Here is a 23,741-nt window from a genome sequence, read left to right on the forward strand (position 1 = left end):
AATTCTAGCTCATACTTGAAACATTCACGGTGGTTCCTGGGGGGGGGGGGGCAGAGGACTAGCCAATGGGACGTGCATCTTCCCACATAGGCCCACATGTCAGGACTTCTACCGGGTCCCAAAAGGAATCTTCAGGTATATCTCCAGTCTCCAACAATCCGAAGACTGGAAAATTTGGCCCAGTATTAAGCCATTGGGATGAGTTTCGACACCTCAAATCAGCTAGAGTATGTAAGGCAAGCTCACTTAAACAGTCTAAATCAGCTCCTGAGGGGCCGAAAGTCAACAAATCTGCCAAATTTGTTTAATTGATACTTATTTTATTCTCCTGTTGAGGGAGACCACAATTCTATAGATGCGAGAAATGAAAACGTCCAACTGAATGACTGAGTACCAGATTTTGCAAAGGTTTCAATATTTTATTGCATTTGACCAGTACAGCATAAGACTTCAGACAGCATTTTACATTTAACCATCAATTGGCACATAGATGTTCTCCGCATGTCTGTAATCCATCTTTCAACACCACCCTCCCTCCCCTCCGCCATTTCTGTTACTCTGTCCATAGTGCTGGTATCGGTAAATCAATCCCAAGTATTAAAGTTGTGGTGTCAGTGGAATCAGGAGAATGTGACATTTATTGATCACTGGGTGCTACATTATAATGCTCATTTGAACAGTAACGAAAAACAATTGTTCTGTAGCACTGCAGGTGACCTGTCTGTATAAACTGATTATATCATGCAGTAAAACAGGAACATTCACCAAAATGCACTTTACGACTGAGAAATCAGAACACAATTTAGGCTTTCTACATTAGGTACAACTGTCAGTTATGATCACTGTACTTATCGCATTTGGAGTACTCGACCCAGAAATTGAAATTCAACAATATTTCATTAAATCAACCCAATTTGAAAAGAAAAATCACGTGATTCATTGTCTGACTCTGTTAAAACCTCTCCACCTCTCAATGTCCAAGCTCAAAACCGGGAGACAATCGAAAAATGCGACTCTCCTCCGGTGTGATTGGATTTTGCAAATGTCACCGACCCTCTCCGGTGGAGTTGTGCGAATCGTGCCACGGGAGTCCGGGAACCTCATTATAATACATTAGTATGTCATTAGCAAGCACTCTCTCCAGACCTTCCCGCCTCACGGGATATTCACCTGGCGCCAGCATGGTCATTTACAACAGATTTGGCCAGAGTGAGGCAGTCGATGGGAGCCCTGCGGTGGTGCAGAGGTATGTATAGCTGGGGGGGGGGGGAGGTAGAGGGACATGCAAGCCACTAACCCTGGCAGATTGGCACTGCCAGGCTAGCACACCTAGCAGTGCCAATGTGTGCCGGGGTGGTGCCAGGGCCAGACCGTGGTGGGAGTTGTGTATATGTGTGATTGGTGGAGCGGGGGGGGGGGATACTCCGTGGATGTGGGCTGTTAGACTGCAATGCTGATCAGGGTGCTGGTTCAAGATGGCGCCCCAATCTGTTTGGAGCCTGTTCCGAGCTCTATGAGGTCAAGGCCTGCCAGAGTGATGGCATTAACCACGTCCATGTGCTTTTTTTTTTGCAAAGAGGCTCAAATTTCCATGAGAAATCATTTGCATTGGGCTTGGTTCTCCATTGTTGAGACTATGTCCCCACGCTGGCATCAAAATGGAGGAGTTTTACTCGGGGGGGGGGCTAGCAGGGACCCAGAGTGCATCTCTCAGCTTTTGCTGCAGATACGGACACCCGCATTTCCAGGTCAGAGGCCGCGCATGCGCAAAGAGTGCTCCATGACAGACTCGGATGGGGGAGCCAGACCGAAGAAAGAGACCCCCCCTATCGACTGTGCCTGCCCTGACCAGGGCGGCCGCGGACTAAGTCTGCAGCCGCCACGCAAGCATCTTGACCGTCAATAGCAGGTCAGTTCCACACCATCGGGAACTCGGCCAGTTGGGAGCGGAGGATTGCTGAGTGGGCCTCTGGCAATGGCCCCCCGGCAGCGCGGCGTACTACGTGGTCACTCCGATTTTTGATGCCCGGAGAATCGCTGAACCGGCGCCGGGCCCGGTTATGGCATCAAACGGGATTCTCTGCCCAGGCGCCGGCCGCAATTTCGACGTCAGGCTGCGGAGAATTTTTTTCTCACCGGAACTGACACTTTGGTAGGATTCCGCCCATAGAGTAAGGGTACAAGGCAGTTAGTCAGATTTGGGGAAGATAATAGAAAGGAAAGACTTAGAGGAGACCTGATTGAGTTTTGTTTTAAATTAGCAATCAGTTGAACAAAAAAGAAGTGACACCTTGTGGCTGTTCATCTGATGGGATCTTCCGCACCCTCCAGCGATGCCCCACCACCGCGGGCTTCCCAGTGGCAGGGGGTGTGTTCAATGGGAAATCCCATTGGGACCAGAAGATCCCACTGCCGGCCTACAGCAGGTTGCCTCCCACCGGGAAGAAACACCCTGTGGGGGGAGGCCTAATAACCCTGCCAAGTGTTTCGAATTGTGGCAGAATCAAAAACTAGATTCAATGCAAGACATAGATCGAATAGGGGAAGTTGAGAGTGTGATTAGAATGGGGAACTTCACTACCAGAGGAAGTGCTTGAGGCGAATAGCTTAGATATTTTCAAAAGGGAACTGGACAAGTACTTAAGAGAAAAGAGAAAGAGAAAAGAGTGGCATTGTGGCACAGTGGTTAGCAATGCTGCTTCACAGCACCGGGGACCCGAGTTCAATTCCAGCCTTGGGTAACTGTTTGTGTGGAGTCTGCACTTTTTCCCCAAGTCTGCTTGAGTTTGCTCCGGTATCCTCCCGCAGTCCAAAGATGTGCAGGTTAGGTGGATTGGCCGTGCTAAATTGCCCTTAGTGTCCAGGGATTTACAGGTTAGTTGGGGCTGCGGAAATAGCGCGGGGGAATGGGCCTCGGTAGGGTGCTCTTTCAGAGGGTCGGTGCAGACACGATGGGCCAAATGGCTTCTTTCTGCACTGCAGAGATTCAATGAATATAAAGATTGTACCGAAAGACTGAGAGAAGGTAGATGAAATGGTGTATGATATATAGACACCAGCACAGATTATCTGGGCTGAATGGCCTGTTTCCCTGCTGTAAATGCTAAGTAATTCTATGTGGTTGTCTGCAGGAGGCACTGCAGCAACTCACCCCGCTTACCCAAAAAGCATCTCCCATCTCCCTCCCCATTTATCCATGAGTATGACAACAGCAACAGTGCTGTGACAACTACATCAGTTCCAAGTTTCTTCGCAAGCCACATGTCATCTTGATTTGAACCTATATCAGCATTCCTTCATCATCACTGGAGCAAAGTCATGGAATTCAGTGCCTAACAGCATTTTGGGAGCACAGTCAAGGCAAGGATCTTTGCAGTTCAAGATGGCCCACCATCACCTTCTCAGGGCAACTATGATAGGCAATAAATGATGTTGCATCCATGTCCCAAAAACCATAAAAATAAACAAAATCAAAATTGACTACTGGTATGTCCCGTTGGTCTTATGTGGTCTAACTTTGCTACAAATATGGTTTTTTAAAAATTTAGATTACCCAATTACTATTTTTTTTTCCAATTAAGGGTCAATTTAGGGTGGCCAATCCACCTAACCTGCACATCTTTGGGTTGTGGGGGTGAAACCCACGCAGACATGGGGAGAATGTGCAAACTCCACACGGACAGTGACCCAAGGCTAGAATTCGAACCCGGGTCCTCAGCGCCACAGTCCCCGTGCTAACCACTGTGCTACATGCCATCCTATCTTTGCTACAAAGATATCTCATTGACTTTGAATACTTACACAAAGATAAATAATCCAGTGGAGAAAAATGTATTTGCAACCTTATTTCATTATGTTATATTTAGCATCTGGTGGTGAAGGGGAAGTGCTGGGAGCAATGTTACAAATAAGAATTTGAATGACAAGATGTAAGTTGGGGGAATCAGAAAAAGAAACAATGTCACAGAGTGCAGAAAAGGAATCATAGAATCCCTACAGTGCAGAGGGAGGCCATTTGGCCTATCGAGTCTGCACTAACCCTCTGAAAGAGTACGCCACCCAGTCTCACTCCCCCGCTCTAATCCATTAACCCCTTAATCTAATGTACACATCTTTCTGGACACTAAAGGGCAATTTAGCATGGCTAATCCACCTAGCCTGCACATTTTTGGACTTTGGGAGGAAACCAGAGCACCCGGAGGAAACCCACAATGACACAGGAGAACGTGCAAACTCCACACCATATCTAGACAATGACCATGGCCGGAATTGAACCCAAATCCCTGGCGCTGTGAGGCAGCAGTGCTAACCACTGTCCCACCATGCTGTCCTGCCCAAGTGTAACATTTTATCATAATACAATTAAAGGAACAATTGAATTTACCACACCCTCAGAAATATTTCATTTACAATGATTCGTTCTTGAAGTGCAGTGACTGTTGATATAAAGGCAACTACTGCACACAGCAAGGTCCCACAAATTTCATATAAGATTATGACCAGTTAATCTAACTAACCATCCATCATTTAACGGTTCTTTGCCCTTTAACCTGTAGCCATAGTAAATTGGATTCATTGGCCAGAATTCTATGGCCGTTCATGCTGACAGGATTCTCCAGTCCTGTCGGCAGTGCACCCCCTCCCACAGGTTTCTCGGCGGTGTGGGGTGGTTTCAATTGGAATTCCCATTGACAACGGCGGGCGCAGAGAATCCTGCCGCCAACGAACAGCTCGCCGCCTCCCAGAGCCGAGAAACACGCGGCTGGGAGGCCGGAAAATCCCACCCATTACCTTTAGCAAAGACATTTCATGCTGATTAGAACTATACTGTTGTTTTACAGGGTTAAATTACAAGGAAAGGTTGCATAAATTTGACTTGTAATCCCTCAAATGTAGAATCATATAATTATGGAGAACATGAGGCCATTCAGCCCATTGTTTCTGAGACCACTTTGAAAGGGCTATCTGATTTAGTCTCATTCACGATTCTCCTTCTCTTTCCCGTAGCCATATCTATTTTCTTCCTTCAAATATGTATTCAATTTCCTTTCGAAAGTTATTATAGAATCTGCTTCTTCCACCATTGTGGCAGTGCATTCTAGACCATATCAACCCATGGCATTTTATTACCCCCTTATGTCACCTCTAGTTCTTTAGTCACTGAATTTAGATCTGTGTCCTCCATGACTGAGCTTTCTGCCACTGGAAACAATTTCTCCTCAATTACCCTCTCAAAAAACAGCTGCATGGTGGCAAAGTGGTTAGCACTGTGGCCTCACCAGAGACCCGGGTTCAAATCCGGCCTCGGGTAACTGTCTGTGTGGAGTTTGCACTTTCTCCCCGTGTCTGAATGGGTTTCTTCTCGGTGCTCCTGTTTCCTCCCACAGTCCAAATATGTGCAGGTTAGGTGGATTGGCCATGTTAAAATGCCCCTGAGTGTCCAGTGATGTGTAGGTTAGGTTGAGGGGGTTGTTGGGAGGGGGCGGGGCAGTGGGCTTGGGTGGTGCTATTTTGGAGGCTCAGTGCGAGCTCAGTGGCCCGAGTGGTCTCCTTAACTGTAGGGATTCTATGAAAACCCTTGATGATTTTATCACCTTTTCTCTGCTCCAAAGAGAAGAACTCCAGTTTCTTTGGTCTCGCCAGATAATTGAAGCTTTTTATTCTGGTAGTCTTCTTGCAATTCCTCCATTGCACCCATTGTAACATCTTGACAACCATCTTACAGTGTGGTGCTCTAATTGATCACAGGCTTCCAGCCGGGGACTAACCTCTATTTTGTAAAGGTTTAACATAACATCTTTGCTTTTGTACTCTGCCTCCACTTATGACTCCAAGGATTCCATAGCATTTTCAAAAAAACAGCCTTGCCTGGCAACCTTCACAGACATCTTCAATGAGTCCCTGTACCCTCTTCGAAACACAGAAAATAGGACTAGGCTATTCGGCCCTTCGAGCCTGTTCCACAATTTGATCTGATCATGGCTAAACATTCTGGGCTGAATTCTTCTGCCCCGCCCGCCACAAGAACGCCATGGGCGAGACGAAGACAATGGAGAAGTCACATTGACCACGGGCAGTATTCTCCGGTTGCCGGGAGGACGGGGACAGAGAATCCCGCTCTCTATCTTCACGCCATACTCCAGTGCACTCCCCATACCCCTTGACATCTGTAGTGTCTATAAATCTAACTATTTATTTCTTGAAGACATTCAATTTCTTGCCCTCCACCACCTTATGTGGTCGACAATTCCACAGGTTCACCTCCCTCTGAATGAAGAAATTTCTCCTCATCTCAGTCCTAAATGACCTATCCTGTATCCTGAGACTTTCGCCTCTGTAAAACACTTAATTTATATTGCCAGACTTCATTCTTACCATCCAAAATTAATTACTTCACACTTCTCTGCATTGAATTTCATCTGTCAAATGTCTTCACATTTTCCCAGTCTGTCTATATCCTCCCAGCATCTGTTGTCCTTCTCCTCATTGTTTATTTTTTTTTCGAGCCTTATGTCACCTGCAAACATTGGATTTAGGCCCATTGTACCCGAGGCCACCTTAGTAATTAATGTTAACAATAAGTCCCGAAAGACGTGCTGGTAATTTGGACATTCTGAATTTTCCCTCAGTGCATCCGAACAGGCGCCGGAGTGTGGTGACGAGGGCATTTTCACAGTAACTTCATTGCAGTGTTAATGTAAGCCTACTTGTGACAATCTTAAAAGATTATTGAACATTATTATTATCAATAATATTAACATATATAATACATCAAAAAGAGCAGTGATCCCAACAATAAACCCTAGGTAATCCCTATGCCCCCTTCCTTCTGCGCAGTAAACAGTGTTTACCCTATTCCCCTCTTTCTGTTCCCTTAACCAATTACATATCCACATAGCCACTGCCTCTTTAATACCAGTCTTCAATTTTGCTAACAACTATATTACTTTGTCAAACTTTGAAAGTTAATGGGCGGGATTCTCTGATACATGGGCTAAGTGTTGACGCCGGCTTCAAAACAGGGGTATTGCACGCCGGCGTCAACGGTCGTTTCGGGGCCTGATTCTCCGGTCCACATGGGGGCCAGCACGGGTGCGGTGGGAAGCACAGGGGCGCAGCCTCAGAGATGAGGCACTACGCAATCAACGCGGCGCACATAAAGTGATGCAAGCGCACAGGCCACCGAGGCAGAAAGATGGCGTCACGCCAAGCAGCGCCCCGGATTACGGACCAAGACCTGGAGACGCACCGGGACGCCCTCAAGGAGAGGAAGGGGCACCTGTAACCCGGACCAATATGGCCCGGCGCCTGTGGAGGGAGGTGGGAGCGACCGGCAGTGGTCAGCGCCATTGCGGTGACACCCAGGACTGGTGAGCAGTGTCGCGAAAAGGTCAATGACCTGCTCAGGGCACCCAGGGTGAGTACCCAGCAATGTGCCCATGGCACCAACCCCCATACCCTCCATACATGTGACATCTACCCCCTCCCCAGGGGGACGGTATGATGCGACGATCAATTCACACGAGACAGAGAGTTGAAGTGAACAGTGGTTGCATCAATTTAATCAGCTAGAACTGTGCCTGCCTGCGACTGCTCTGTACTGAGCGCTGCCTGCAGGTGGCAGATCTATATACCTCCTCAAAGGGGCGGAGCCAGAGGCGGAGCCCACAAGGGCACCAACATGTTCCAATGTAATGTAATGTAATACAATGGTCCATAGGTGGAGCCCACAAGAACATCAATGTCATACAATGTAATGTAATGTAATACAGTGGTAAATGGTCGCAGTAATACATTCACCACACGGTACAACCACAGCTGTGATTCACTTGGCTGCACCCACCCATGCAAGCCGCGTTGGCCATGTGCCCTGTGTACCCATGCCAACATAGACCCAACTGCCGGGCTGCATGCATCAGACCGCCTAACAATGCTGTTATTTGTGTGCCACCCTCCCCAAGGAGAAGAGCACCCATAACCAACGAGAGCGGGCCCAAACCGGATAGTGAAGCTGACTTGCAGCCTCTCATCGTGCACGAGCACTGGACATAGTTGGTGCACCCGAGGACCGGGTGATTGCCAATGCCGAGATCCGGGGCGTACCACCAAGTGAGATCCCCACTCCCTGGCCCTTTTCCCCCCAGCCCTCTCTCCCCCCCAGCCCTCTCTCCCCCCCAGCCCTCTCTCCCCCCCAGCCCTCTCTCCCCCCCAGCCCTCTCTCCCCCTCAGCCCTCTCTCCCCCTCAGCCCTCTCTCCCCCTCAGCCCTCTCTCCCCCTCAGCCCTCTCTCCCCCCAGCCCTCTCTCCCCCCCAGCCCTCTCTCCCCCCCAGCCCTCTCTCCCCCTCAGCCCTCTCTCCCCCTCAGCCCTCTCTCCCCCCCAGCCCTCTCTCCCCCCAGCCCTCTCTCCCCCCAGCCCTCTCTCCCCCCCAGCCCTCTCTCCCCCCCCAGCCCTCTCTCCCCCCCCAGCCCTCTCTCCCCCCCCAGCCCTCTCTCCCCCCCAGCCCTCTCTCCCCCCAGCCCTCTCTCCCCCTCAGCCCTCTCTCCCCCTCAGCCCTCTCTCCCCCTCAGCCCTCTCTCCCCCTCAGCCCTCTCTCCCCCTCAGCCCTCTCTCCCCCTCAGCCCTCTCTCCCCCCCCAGCCCTCTCTCCCCCCCAGCCCTCTCTCCCCCCCAGCACTCTCTCCCCTAAGCACTCTCTCCCCTAAGCTCTCTCTCCCCTAAGCTCTCTCTCCCCTAAGCTCTCTCTCCCCTAAGCTCTCTCTCCCCTAAGCTCTCTCCCCCCCAGCCCTCTCCCCCCAGCCCTCTCCCCCCAGCCCTCTCCCCCCAGCCCTCTCCCCTCAGCCCTCTCCCCTCAGCCCTCTCCCCTCAGCCCTCTCCCCTCACCCTTACCACGACCCACATCCCCGTCCACCTGCCTAACCATGATGGTGTAGTGTCCTGTAGGGCCACGTGGCAATCAAGACGGCCCACCAGGCAGACACAGCCCGCGGCAAGCGCCTCGGCGGGCAGCTGACACAGGTCGACCGGGCCCATCAGGCTTACACCGCCCCAACAAGTTGAGCGGGCAGCCCACAGGGACTCCAGCAGCGACGGGGAGGGCAGCTCCAACAACAGCCCTCCGGCCCAGTCCTGCGACGAGAACAATATCCATGACAGCAGCACACAGGGGACAGACAGACACGACACAACTACATAGGACACTAGCACACAGGGGACAGATGGACACAACACAACTACACAGGACACCAGCACACAGGGGACAGACAGACACGACACGACTACACAGGACACCAGCACACAGGGGACAGACAGACATGAAAGAACAGAACACAACATCAACACAGAGGGGACGGATAGACAGGACACCGCACCCCAGGGGACCCCGACTACAGGTCCGTTGAGGACACTGAGGTTGTGTCACAGCTATCTCCACCACCCTTCGCCACCGCAGAGACTCTCACCTCGGTTGGTCATTTTAGTGATGAGGCTTCTGGGACACTAACTGGCGCGCACCACACAGCAGGTGGAGGTAGGAGCAGCTGAGAGTCCGGACGGTTGGAGGGCAGACCAGTCCAGCAAACAGCTGCCGCCCAGACAGGTCCCGGGTTCCTGGAATTCCGTCCCACCCAGAGACCCGATGCAGTCAGGACTCAGGGGCATGAGAAGGGGGTTACGGCCGGTTTCCAGCACCTGCAGGTGGAGGAATGCATCCGCTACCAGGAGCAGGAAATGGTGCCGGTCCTGAGTGCCACACAGGCCAACACTGCACGGGTGGCATCCGCAATGGTGGGGGCAACGGTTGCAATGGTCTAAGTTTGCAAGGCCTGGGGCTATCTGTGCACGGGTCCTCTGCGGCCCAGGACAGGGCTGCCCTCTCACAGGCAGCCATGAGCCAGAACCAGCTGAACATCGCAGAGGCACTCAACAACCTGGCCGCGGTCTCAGCAGTCAATGGCCCAGTCCCAGCAGGCCATCGCTGAGAGCATCGACACCATTGCCCGGGTGATGGCTGGCGTTGTACAGAGCCAGACAGGGATGGCCAACTCCCTGAGCTCCATGGCTGCCAACGTTCAGACCCTGGTCGATACCAGCGTGGGCCTCCAGGACTGACAGCGCCAGGTGACAGGGGTGCCCCAGGTGCTGGATCCGCTCACACCCCCATCCCATGGAGAGCGCCAGGGGCCACCGGGCACCCCGAGGGAGCAGGAGGTGATGCGGTCCGTTCCGGGTCCCCTGGAGGGGAGTACCCGGACCTCCGCGCCATCTCAGACTCGCCCCCTACCGTCCCTGGTGCATCTGATGAGTAGAACGGGGGACACCATGCCATCCCAATTGCCCGAGGTGCAGCCTGACCCATCCAGGCCGGGCCGCCCCAGGAAACGGCTGCCGAAGGGACCCTAGTCACAGGGCAGGGATCACAGGAGGCAGCCTCCAGTACTGCTGTACCGTCTGGGGGAACACCTAGATCGAGTATATAGGGCCCGTAAGGCCAGAAATATAGACACTGAGTAAGTTGGCACCGGTGCAGGGCACAGAATAGTCAAATGGGCTAGGGCACATGTACAGGACGCCCGTTATTAAACACATTTCACACCTATGTAAGCTGCCTCTGTGCTCTGTCCGATGTGTGCGGGGGTGGGGCGGGGACTGGGCGCCAGTGTTGGTGAGGGGTGACGCAATGGAATGTTCTCTGGTGAGTGTGATGTGGGGCCCCGCGCCGTCCCCAACCCCACGGTTCTCCCATGCCAACCCGCCCCCAGCCGTACGACAGGGCCCTGAGATGCAGTGTCTGGGCCGCGTGCAGGGTCCACCCAGGTGGAGGGTCTTGAAATGAAAAAAAATGAAAATCGCTTATTGTCACGAGTAGGCTTCAATGAAGTTACTGTGAAAAGCCCCTAGTCGCCACATTCCGGCGCCTGTCCGGGGAGGCTGGTACGGGAATCGAACCGTGCTGCTGGCCTGCTTGGTCTGCTTTATAAGCCAGCGATTTAGCCTTGTGAGCTAAACCAGCCCCTGATGTGGCCATGAGTCAGAAATCGCCAAAGGATGTAGAGCTCGGAGCCCATCGCAGAGCGGACTATCATCATCCTCCATGCCTTGTACCAGACCGACTTACACCATCAACCTCCCGTTGCCGTCCATCCCCAATGTCCCATGCATCGCCCCCCCCTCATCTGGAGAGGAGTGCCCGTTGTCCTGATCCTCCCCCTCCAGCACATCGCCCCTCTGCTGGATTATGTTGTGCAGGATGCAGCAGACCACAACGATGCAGCCGACCCGGTACTGGAGGGCCCCTCCGGAGTGGTACAAGCACCTGAATCGCAACTTGAGCAGCCCAAACCTCTCGACCACACCCTGGTCACACTATGGGCAGCATTGTAGTGGTGCTCCGCGATGGTCTGTGGCCTCCGTATGGGCGTCATCAGCCACGACTGCAACGGCTAACCCCTGTTGCTCAGCAACGAGCCCCGCAGCCGGGGGGGGGGGGGGGGGGGGATGAACAATTGGGCCAATATAAAAGCGTCATGCACACTGTCAGGGTACCTGGCGCAGACATGCATGATCATCATCCTGTGGTCACAGATCACCTGCACGTTTATTGAGTACGTACCCTTCCTGTACATGCACATGTCCCTTTCATCCGATGTGGGCCACATGGCGATGTGCACTCCATCGATTGCCCCCTGGACCATGGGTATCCGAGCAACAACGGCGAAACCCTCCGCGCAGACATCCTGGTGGGCCCGGTCCACAGGGAACTGTATGTATCGGTCCGCTATGTTATACAGGGCATCAGTGACATCGATGGCTGCGAGATGCCAGACAGGACCCACTTGGCGATTGGAACGACCCCGTCTCGTAGAGGTTTAGGGCGACCGTCACCTTGACGGCCTCCGGGTGTAGTCCCACATGGTGCCAGGTGTGCTATAAGTTGGCAGATGTGGGCGACAGTCTCCTGGCTCACCCGGAGTCTCCTCCTGCACGCCCTGTCCGGGAAGTCCTCGAAGGACATGCGGCGCCGGCAAATATGAGGCCTCATCGGACACCTTCATGGCCGTGGAACACCCTCCTCCTCCTCGGTATCCTCGTGCTGTGTCTTCCCCACGTTGTGCTGCTCCTCCTGCGCCTCTCGGGCGTGTGGCCCTGCGGCCTGGGCGGCTTGCACGCGCCCCACTGCAGCCCACTACAGCAGGCTCTGCCACCTGCTTGTCACGCCCCTACTCCAGCTCCCACTGGGCCTCATGCAGGGCAGTGGCCCCGCCACGGTGGCCAACAACACTGGAAGATGGCTAAACATTATACGATCTGCAGCGGGTGGGTGTAGACAGGGTTTCATCATTGGCATACACCCATCCACAACCAGATGACATGGGCTACTTGGCCAGACCCGGTTGCCAGCACGCACCCCAAACCCGCCCCCTCGGTGCACTGACACCTGTCGGCTGTGTCCCCCCTATTAGAACCAGGATCTGGTGGCATTGCCCTTACTGGGGGGCTATTGTGGACCTATCTACTGGTGGGTGCCTCCAGCTTGGGGGGGGCACCGCTCCTTCGCCAACTCCCCCCCCCTCACCGTGGCCTCCCCCAGCCGCAGCCAAAGCCGTGCCGCTCCCCCGGGAGTCCACCTCCCCCCAATTGCCATCAACCCCCCCCCCCCCACAGGGGCATCCCAATGCTGTCACCCACCTCCCTCCTCAGCGTCAGCCAGCATGCCGCTTTTGTACAGCAGATTAGAATGGCGCCGCCATACTGGTGGGACTTCGGCCCATTCAGGCCGGGGAAATCGCTGGGCCACCGGAGAATAGCCGTTACGACCACTTGCCGCGATTCTCTGTGTGGCGGGGCACCATGCGCGCGCTGCCCATTTTTATCCGCCTTGGAGAATCGCGTCCCGGCGTCAGAGCGGCATGGCGCGATTCGTGCAGCCCCCCGGATATTCTCTGACCCGGTCAGGCTCGGAAAATCTCGCCCCATGTACACCACCTGTCCTCATCAACCATCATCCAAAATTGTAGTATTTATATTGGCCAAGTTGAACAGAATTGAAACTGTGTTTAAGAATGACTTCAAATTCCAACCGTATCGGGAAAATCAAACAAAACATTTCCTTACTGTTGCAGTTTTCGCCATCAATAGCTGTAGCTACATTTCTTTATAAATTTAGAGTACCCAATTCCTTTTTTCTCCCCCTAATTAAGGGGCAATTTAGTGTGGCCAATCCACCTACCCTGCACATCGTGGGTTGTGGGGGCGAAACCCACGCAAACACGGGGAGAATGTACAAACTCCACACGGACAGTGGCCCAGAGCCGGGAACGACCCTGGGACCCTCGGCGCCGTGAGGCAGCAGTGCTAACCACTGCGGCACCCTGCTGCCCCACTAGCTATGGTTATTTGATATTAGAGGCCATTTCAAGTTAATGGGGTTGCTTGTCATCTTCTTTTCATTGATTTCAAGTTAATGGAGTGTACAAGTGGTAGCAGTGCCACACTAGCCTCGGGATAAGACCTCTTTAGTCCACTTATAGTATAGCATTGTGCACCTCATCCATACTGAAAATGTGTTTTGAGGGAGCACTATTGTCATATTGGGCAGTTTTGTTTGTAGGTAGGCACAGCAGACTGCACAGCTCGCTCTGTAAACCTAACTGCCATGTTGACCACTCAAGATATTTCTCAGCCCAGATAGAATGAATGATCTGATTCTGTAATCATATTGCAAGCCATTTCATTCAAATACAGCTGCTTTCAAACCCAATGAACTGTTCAAACAGTATCTGTTTAGCAAAGTGATGGGGACCAGTTGCATGCTTACCAGGAACGTGAGATGTTAAAGCCATCCTCTCTTTTGAACGTCTTGCAAAATTATTTCTTTCTAATAAATTCTCCTGTAGTCTGTGCAACAAGACCTGGTGACCCAGTCCAGCTACTTGTGGAGATATCCCAACAGCAACAACTTGCATTTCGTTACCAACGAGCATTTTGTTGCCAACGTTAACAAAGAGGCGTGTCAAGGCATTTCAAAGAAATGTAATAAAGTCAAAATGAACACTGGAGACCAACAAAGAAGGGGATATTAGCAGAGTGACTGTCTGCTTGGTTCTAAAGAGAGTCTCAAATGAGGGAAGACGAAGGCGGAGAGGTTTAGTTTTAGGGCCTAAAAGTTTGAAGTCAAAGCCTCCACTATTGAGGTGAAGGGTTTTCGGGATGCGCCTGAAGCCTTAAATTGGTAATTTCTGAGTCCAATATACGTTTCGCTTACCAGAAGCCAGACTGTATAAATCAGAACCTGTGTTCTCATCTGTCTCAAAAAAATTGATGCATCAGTTCCCCCACGTGCCTAGACTCATTTTGAGCCAAATCATTGGATCTATCACTGAAAAAACATGCAAACACTGAGAAACTCCAAACAGGGGTGGAAAATGCACAAAGATGCTTGATGCAGGGCTGTACATGCCTAAAATCTAGCCCGATATTTTCATTCAGATGTACAAGTAGACACTGTGCAATACGGCACAGAAGAGAAGACAGTTACATATAACTGACGCGGCTGAACCAGTTCTGACTTCTTGAAACGGTGCAGTTTAAACGGGAACTTCCCGTTTTAGTCTTAATTTTCAGCCTGATTTTTCATTCTTCTTCTGAATCATTGCTTTGCTTAGAGAAGGAGAATAAGCAGCAACTGCACAGTACCAAAAGGCCCAAAACTGTGTGGCTTATGACAAGAACAACAACTGAGAATATGTACACGGTTTTATCGCAGTAATCCTGAGGCTGGTGAAAAGGGGGAATGAAATTGGGCAGATATGTGGAGAATACCCAGTAGTTCCCCAGTATAAACCACACAAAGAGGAACAGACTGAGGGTGACGTGGATGTAATATCGGTGCAGATTTTGTCGCCAGGGATATTCGTCATCATCATCATCACCGATCATGACGGACTTGGACAGAAGTTGTCTCATTTTCGCAGAATCATAGAGCAGGAGGGTGACCTGTGTAATTGGCACAACAAAAGAAGTATTCAAGGTCAGATGAACATAAGAAACAGGAGCAGGAGTAGGCCATTTGGCCCTCCAAGCCTGCTCCACCATTCACTAAGATCATGGCTGACTTCCAACCTTAACTCAACCTGCCCATACTATCCCTTGATTTACTTAGTATCCCAAAATCTATCCATCTCTGCTGTGAACATGTTCAACGATTGAGCATCCGCAAACTCTCTGGGGTAGAGAATTTCAAACATTCACAAGTTTTTGAGTGAAGTAAATTCTCCTAATCTCAGTACTAAATGACCAACCCTTTATTCGAAGGCTGCGAACTCGAGTTCTAGATTTTCCAGCCAGGGGAAACATCCACCCATCATCTATCCTGTCAAACCCCTTAAGGTCATCTAAACAAATATTTGTATCCTCACTATATAAGGCACTTGGTGCTGGCTTTTCAACAACAGGGCGGTTAGCACCGCTACCTCACAGCGCCAGTGACCTGAGTTCAAATCCAGCGTTGGGTCACTGTCTGTGTGGAGTTTGCACGTTCTCCCTGTGACTGTGTGGGTTACCTCCGGGTGTTCTGGTTCCCTCCCACAGTCCGAAGATGTGTGGGTTAGGTGAATTGGTCATTCTGAATTGCCCATTAGCGTCCAGGGATGTGCAGGTTAGGTGGATTGGCGATGTTAATTTGCCGCTTAGTGTCCAAAAGATTAGGTGGGGTCACTGGGATACGGTTATAGGTTGTGGACGCCGGGGCTCTTTCAGAGTGTCGGTGCGGACTCGATGGGCTGTATGGCCTCCATCTGCACTGTAGTGATTCTATAATTCTAACCCCAAAACCGTAGATTTTAAAGCCTGCTTCTATTTGAATATAGGGGAACAATTCACAAATGGGGCAAAATATTATACCAAGCTAAAACTAAGTTGTATTTCACTTCAACAATTGCGGACCAGCTTGAATTGCAAGTTCTTTACAAAGTTATTGATAAATGTTGACATACAGTTAGTTTAATAGTGCTGCCCTACCTTTAAACTGCCGATTATTCCTCCAACCAGCAAATACAATGGAATCAATGGCTGAATTGGGCAACTATCCAGGAACTTCATTCCTGAAATATGCAATTGGGATAAGTCTACATGAACACAGGTTTGTATACAAGTGAGAACAGGCACAAAGCACAAGATGAAAATTTTGCTTATTGCTAATGTCGCAACAATAAAAATGTGTATGGAAAATTGTGAGTGTTCACTGTTCACTGTTTGTTGGAAAACCTTAGGCTGGATTCTCCGCAGCCCCCTGCCAAAATCCCGTTTGGTGCAGGGGCGGAGAATCAACTTTCACGCTGAAATCGGGCCCAGCGATTCTCCGGGACCCGAGAATCAGCATGTTCGCGCTCTGCGTGGCTGGTGGGCCATTGCCAGAAGCCTGCCCAGCGACTCTCCGCTTCCGGCTGGCCCTTCGGGGAGGCCTACATTTTCCCCCTGCCTCCGCAGTTCGAGTCCACCGTGCCGCTTGGTGCGGTTAGCACTGTTGCCTCACAGCTCCAGGGTTCAATTCCGGCCTCTGGTGACTGTCTGTGTGGAGTTTGCACATTCTCCCCGTGTGTGTGTGTGTGTGTTTGCTCCGTGTGCTCCAGTCTCCTCTCACAGTCCAAAGATGTGCAGGTTAGGTGGAATGGCCATGCTAAATTGTCCCTTAGTGTCCAAAAGGTTAGGTGTGAATACTAGTTTACAGGAATAGGGTGGGGGCTTAAGCTTAGGTAGGGTGCTCTTTCCAAGGGCCGGTGCAGATTCGATGGGCTGAATGACCTCCTTCTGCACTGTAAATTCTATGATCTTATGATTCTCAAGGGTAATACGGATGGGCAACGAATGCTGGCCTAGCCAGTGAAAAACACATCCCCTAAAAATGAATTGTAAAAAACACATTAAAATTGCTTTAGAAAATTGAAAAAGAATACATGTTGCCGAAGCTTTTCACCTTGCACTCATCAGAACAATTCACTAGAATATCAAATGTAATGGGGACAGCAATATACAAAGTTCATGAGAAGATGTTGCAAATTGGTTGGAAGTGAACTCTGATTGGTAGACGCATTGCCAGGGACAAGCCCCCTACAATGCAAATGTTAACCCCTCGTTGACATGGAGCACCCTCAACCCCTCATCAAGGAGGAGCATCCTCCCCCACACCACGGGAATAACAGGTCATACCCCACACCACGCACACATGATGGTGGCCCCAGGCCCTTTCCTTCAGTCCCTGCCCCCTGACATTGCCAATGATTCACTGTCCCCAGTACCATGGCACTGACACCTTGGCAGTGATTCCGTAGCCTGGTGGGCGGATTCAGTAGCCTGGAGGGCAGTGCAGTAGCACGTGGTTAGCACTGTTGCTTCACAGCACAAAGGGGCCCGGGTTCGATTTCCTGCTTGGATCACTGTCTGTGTGGAGTATGCACGCTCTCCCCGTGTCTGCGTGGGTTACTTCCGGGCGCTCTTTTTTCCTCCCACAAGTCCCGAAGGACGTACTGTTAGGTGAATTGGACATTCTGAATTCTTCCTCTGTGTACCCAAACAGACACCGGAATGTGGCAACTAGGGGATTTTCACAGTAACTTCATTGCAGTGTTAATATAAGCCTACTTGTGACACTAATAAAGATTGTTTTGTGATGGACCCCGAGGGGGGGTCATGTCAGCCCATTGATCGTGTGCTCCTTTGCCGCTGCACAGCTGCAGAGGGGGTGTCTCCCAAGGTTTCTGGGAGTTGAGTGGTCTCCAGCTGTGGGTAAGGGATTGACTCCAGGACCTTCCCACAGGATGGGGTTCCCATGTCTGGACTGCCCCTTCAAGCCCTGGGCAACCTGAAGATCACTCTTGGCATGATGATCTCAGGCAGTCCTCAGTTCAAGATCTTCATCCTGGACTGACCTGTTTAACTTTGAAGTTGTCTTCTCACTTCAAACTGCACTTCCTGACAGCTGATAAGCAGACCACACAGGTCAGCGATGAATCAAGCCAGGAACACTTTTCCAGCAACATCTTTTCCTCACATCTGCTCCTTAGCCCTTTGCTTTTGAATCTGTTGCTTTTTGAAATGTTTGATCCTTCCTTGAAAGCCCACATTTGAAAAGGCTTGAAATCCTGAGGACCTTTGAAATGCTGAGCATTCATTCAACTTCACAGTGCAGTGGTATTGTTGCTGGACTAGTAATCCAAAGACCCAGAGCCTGATCTGGCATACAATGACTCCAGACCCACAGCAATGTGCAATGTTGTTGACTCATAAATGCCCTCTGTGTTGGGCAATAAATGCTGGCCCAGAGACACCCACATCCCATGAACAAATAAAAAATAATTGCCTTTGATTGACAACTTACTGGTTTAAACACAGCTGCCAGGAGGTTTGATTATTTATCTTTCCCTTCATGCTTGAATGTATCTGAAGTAACCCTCTTGATTCTAACTGCAATGTTTATAAACATTCTTGTTATGAATAACAGCTGCTGACCACTTCAACAATGCTATGTACTTTCTGCGGTTAAAATAGAGGAAGTGAGACCACTTAGCTGCTTGATTCTTCACTGAACTGTCTGGTCTGCCAATCAGCTGCCAGACACAGCAGTTCAGATTGAGAAGGCCACTTCAGAGTTCAAAGAGATCGGACCAGGAAGAAGATCTTGAACAGAGACCTGTCTGTGATTACCATACCAAGAGTGTTTTTCAGGTTGCCTAGGGCTGGAAGGGGCATGTGACACCCATCCCGGAGAAGGTTCCTGGGACAGCTGCTTACCCACTCAGGACCCTTGGGGAGGGGGGGGGGGGCTCTGCAGCCTTGCAGCAGGAGAGGAGCACATGAACAATAGGCCGATCCCCTTGACCCCCCCTCGGGTTCCATGACTGCACTTAGCAATACTTACATCAAAGCCTACCCGGTGGAATTCCCGCTGTGGGAGTTGGAGCATGATGCACGTTGGGGGGGAGGGGGTGGGAGGGTGTGTGGAGATTCAGGCTTCCAACCCATTAATTACATTTTAATGAGTGAAAATCAGCTGTTTTGCATGTTCCCATGTGGGACAGGAAGCCCACTATGGCCAGCAGGGCAAGAGCAGAGACTGGGGACAGGCTTGCCGCCCGACGCCAACCCTATTTTTGGCCCGAAGTGGGATTCTCCGCCCAATCGGGATTCCCGGTCTTAGCGGCAGGGAACGGAGAATTCCCGGCCTGATGTCTAAATCGCTAATTTTCCTTAATCAGTCACCTCAGCTAATATCTAAAACAGGTGCAGGAAATCCAACCCTTAATATTTCTAGGTCCACAGATAAAACCCTAAACTGTTTTCCAATAGGATTTAGTGTGAACAGCTGTTCTGCTTTACTCATACTGACATCATAAAACCCAAGGGTCAAAGCCCGAGACAACATAGAGCTAAATCGCTATCATCAGCAGTGAATGTGACTTCAACAACAGACTGTGCACTTAAAACACCGAGCATTGCGTGGAGTTTTACCTGAGGAAGGTTGTTCTTGCTATGGAGGGAGTGCAGCAAAGGTTAACCATGCTGTCATATGGGGAGAGACTAAGTCAGTTAGGATTATATTCATTGGAGTTTAGAAGAGTGAGAGGGGATCTCATAGTACAAAATTCTAAGAGGGTAGATTCAGAAAGAATGTTCCCGATAGTGGAGGAGTCCAGAACTAGGAGTCATAGTTTGAAGATAAGGGGTCAACCTTTTAGGACTGAGGTGAGGAGAGATGTCTTAGCCCAGAGAATGGTGAATCTACAGAATTCGGTACCACAGAAGGTAGCTGAGGCCAAAACATTGTTTAATTTCAAGAAAGAATTAGATATAGCTCTTGGGGCTAAAGGATCAATAGATATGGGAGCAATAAGTTTAGTACACTTGGCTGAGTAGCTGGCTTGTAAGGCTGAACAAGGCAGCAGCAGGGATTCAATTCCCGTACCAGCCCCAGTGGCAACTAGGAGCTTTTCACAGTACCTTCACTGAAGCCTACTTGTGGCAATAAGTGATTATATATATTATATATGGGAGAAAAGGTGGGATCAGGGTATTGAATTTGATGATCAGCCATGATCATAATGAATGGTGGAGCAGGCTTGAGGGGCAGAATGGCCTCCTCCTGCTTCTATTTTCTATGTTTCGAAACAAGATGCTCTGCTGCTTCCAAAGATCAAAGACATTTCTGGAGAAGTGTCTACTGGTACCTCAGAAGATTGCAGTAACTCTCAAGTATCAGTAGCAATATTGCCCTGCAAGCAGATGTCAAGCATGTGTTCATGTGCCTGGTGAGCTGTACACCTCTGTCTGTGTGAGGTAGTTCTGCAGTAAAAATATGCACGTAGAGATAAGTCTAATCGTGTAACTGAGGTCGAGGCATATCGCATTACATTTACGACAAAAAAACCCCAAGAAATAGCAACTCTAACAAACTCATAAACTGAGGAGATAAACTGAGATGAAATGACAGCAGCTTTGAATGAAAATGCAAATAAATTACTTTAAATCAAGTATACTGCTCATTTAAAAACAAAACGTTCACCTATAATACAACAGTTGGCATTGCTAAAACATGTATACTTTATTCATTCTATACAATATTTGATGAAAATAAAGTTTCTCACCCACAAAGGCCATTGACAGCGGCAATGCAAGGAAGGCAAGCAGCCCGAAGATAAAGCAAGCTGTGCACATAAATAGATAAAGAAGTAAAATTCTTTGTTTTCACCATACTGAAAATAAAATGAGCAGGATATGAGGAGCAGTAAACGCTGCATCATTTCCTATAAACAAACAGGCTCATTAAAGCAACGAGCAGCTGACATCACTCGTGATTCTACTTAACATTAGTTGAAAATGATAATATATAATTTGGGCAGATCCTACTCACAGGTTGTGAGTCTGAAATGCTTCAGTTATCAGAACAGAAGAAGCATTGGTAGCTGATTGTAGACACCCAGGCAACAAATTTGAACACATATACTTCAAAATTGTGCCATCTCCTGGTGTGTTCTTAGAGCCGACTGGAAACTTTTGAATTTCACATTCGTACCACCGGATTTTAGGTGATTTTTGAACCTGTTTCAAACAAGATTAAAATTTACAAATACTTTGGGAGCAACATGGTGGTTAGCACTGTTGCCTCACGGCACCAGGGTTCGATCCCAGCCCCGGGTCACTGTCCGTGTGTGCATGGGTCTCAACCCCACAACCCAAAGATGTGCAGGAAGGTGGACTGGCCATGCTAAATTGCTCCTTAATTGGAAAAAAAACGAATTGGGTACTTTAAATTTTAAAATATTCAAATACTTTAGCCATAAGTAAAGGATACAACACAGTTATCTTCCTTCCCTGCTCGTTCTCTGATCCATTGTTTTATTGTAGCTGATCCCATCATTATATTATCCATCATCATCTCACAGTGTGAATAAACATGCCAATAGGTAAGAGAGTCACACTTTACTCTGAATAGAATTCTATACAGCTCAGGTAACACCTCTTGGATATTCACTCTCTATTCCAATAGATTGGAATTAGAGTCAAGGTGGGTTCCAGAAGGGGAAAATATTTTTAAAAAACATAATTCAAGCATTCACACAATATAGGACACATGATCAGGCATGCTTCCAATCCGTAACACACAACAGACACAAATTCTGTAAGCCAGGGAGTTCCTGAAATCCTAATTGTTTTTAAATAATGTCTAAGTTTTTCAAAACACTCTCAAACATCTCTCATCAAATCTATCAATTAAATAGTTGCAAATTGCAAGTTGACCTGATGTTTTCCCACATGTGACTAATTATTGCAACAATTAAAATGTTCGCAATTCACAATTCTCTAAGCCTCTCAAATTCTCAAATCGCTGCTTCCTATTCTAGGGCCTAAGGAACTGTTCTCTAAAAAGTAGCATTTTGTATCTGCCACCCTTTCCTCATGGATCCTGGGAGCAAGTGTAGTGGTCCATGTTTGTCACAAGGCCGCTCAAAGTTCAACCACAGTGGTGTCTATTTTGTGTAAGGGTCCTTCATGTTCCTTCTTGTTTATAAGCTTGCGGGTGTTGAATTCCTGAAAGCAGAGCCTGAAGGCAGGCCACAAACTGAGAGCAAAGTCTGATGAAGCTGGAACTCTGTCTCAGCAGGCACATTGTGAGTACCGGCTGCAAAACAATGACTGTGATTCTCAAGCTTACTGTGGAGAAAGCCTGAAAAGATCCATCACCGGAAGCAAAGACTCTTTTCTCTTTCATTCACTTGTTTCTCCTCCTTCTCCCCTTCGGTGTTTGTCTGAGTTGTCTGTGTGTGTAGAAGGTGAGGGAAGTCCAGTTACAGTAAGAGTTAGGTACATATTAATATTCAACCAACTGTATCTGCCGTGTATTCCACCATTAATATTTTATAAATAAACAGTAATCGTGTTTCAACTTACAAACCTGGTGATTGTAATCATTGAGCAGCTAACGGCCAAAGACTTTGGGAATTTTTACAAGAATTATTTGTTAATTCACTTGAGGTGCGACTCCGGGGCACATGGGTCTGGAATTATAGAATTTACAGTGCAGAAGGAGGCCATTCAGCCCATCGCATCTGCACTGGCCCTTGGGAATAGCACCCTACTTAAGCCCACAACTCCACCCCATCCCCATAACCCCACCTAACCTTTTGGACACTAAGGGGCAATTTAGCATAGCCAATCCACCTAACCTGCACATCTTTGAACTATGGGAGGAAACCGGAGTACCCGGAGGGAACCCACGCATACACGGGGAGAACGTGCAGACTCCGCACAGACAGTGACCCAAGGCTGGAATTGAACCTGGGACCCTGGAGCTGTGATGCAGCAGTGCTAACCACTGTGCTACCAAAGATTTTACCTCAATCGTAGAATCATAGAATCCCTACAGTGCAGATGGAGATCATTCAGCCTATCGAGTCCACACCGACCATAGGAAAGAGTACCCTACCTAGGCCTACACCTCCAACCAAACCCCGTAACCCCACCTAACCTCAGTAAGGAGCAATTTATCATGGCCAATCCACCTAACTTGCACATCTTTGAACTGTGGATTGACCACACACTTGCCCAGAGTGGTGTAACAATTGTTATGAATGTGAGATTTTTCTAAGACTGTCATGTTGCAAACTCTCTTTTTAAATTTAAGGACAAATAGAAAGGCCTGGAGAGGGTTTGGTGACCATACGAATTGTGCCCAGAGGCAGTCCATATGATTAGAAACCAAAACCTATTGAAAATCAAGCGACCATTTAATAATAATAATCACCTACTGTCACAAGTAGGCTTCAATGAAGTTACTGTGAAAAGCCCCTAGTCGCCACATTCCGGCGCCTGTTCGGGGAGGCCGGTATGGGAATTGAACCCGCGCTGCTGCCTTATTCTGCATTACAATCCAGCTGTTTAGCCCACTGTGCTAACCCAGCCCCAGTGATTTGCACACTTTGACACAGAGGGGCAGCTGTTTTTCTAGACCAAGCGGATGGGACAAGGAGACAGAAATAGCTGCTGCTGTGAAGAGCAAAGGTAGAGATTATTTTGCAGGTGGTTGCTGAGAACAAGTTCTTCTTTTGAAGAAATAGGGGGCGGGATTCTTCATTCCCTGCACCGATTTCGTAATTGGCGATCGGGTGGAGAATCCCTTTTGCTGCCAAAATCGGGGGCGGCGCCTGTTTGAGGTAGGATTTGTATGCTCCGCCCCCTCCAAAACAACGTCATCG

At 49.4% G+C, this 23,741-nt stretch overlaps 1 protein-coding gene across 2 annotated transcripts in view; it reads right to left on the bottom strand.

Moving 5' to 3' along the window:
- Positions 1–13,709: 13,709 nt before the first annotated feature.
- LOC119977849 (transmembrane protein 272-like) overlaps positions 13,710–23,741 on the bottom strand; it is a 40,303-nt gene continuing 30,271 nt past the window's right edge. For both annotated transcript variants that reach the window (XM_038819097.1, XM_038819096.1), the window contains 3 exons: positions 20,634–20,693; positions 16,015–16,097; positions 13,710–14,991 (listed from right to left, as the gene is read on the bottom strand). In XM_038819097.1, the coding sequence (XP_038675025.1) occupies positions 14,629–14,991; positions 16,015–16,097; positions 20,634–20,693 (506 nt within the window). In that variant the 3' untranslated portion in view covers positions 13,710–14,628. The remainder of the gene's footprint in view (positions 14,992–16,014; positions 16,098–20,633; positions 20,694–23,741) is intronic.

The sequence above is a fragment of the Scyliorhinus canicula genome, chromosome 14, assembly GCF_902713615.1.
Source record: "Scyliorhinus canicula chromosome 14, sScyCan1.1, whole genome shotgun sequence".
Taxonomy (NCBI): Eukaryota; Metazoa; Chordata; class Chondrichthyes; order Carcharhiniformes; family Scyliorhinidae; genus Scyliorhinus; species Scyliorhinus canicula.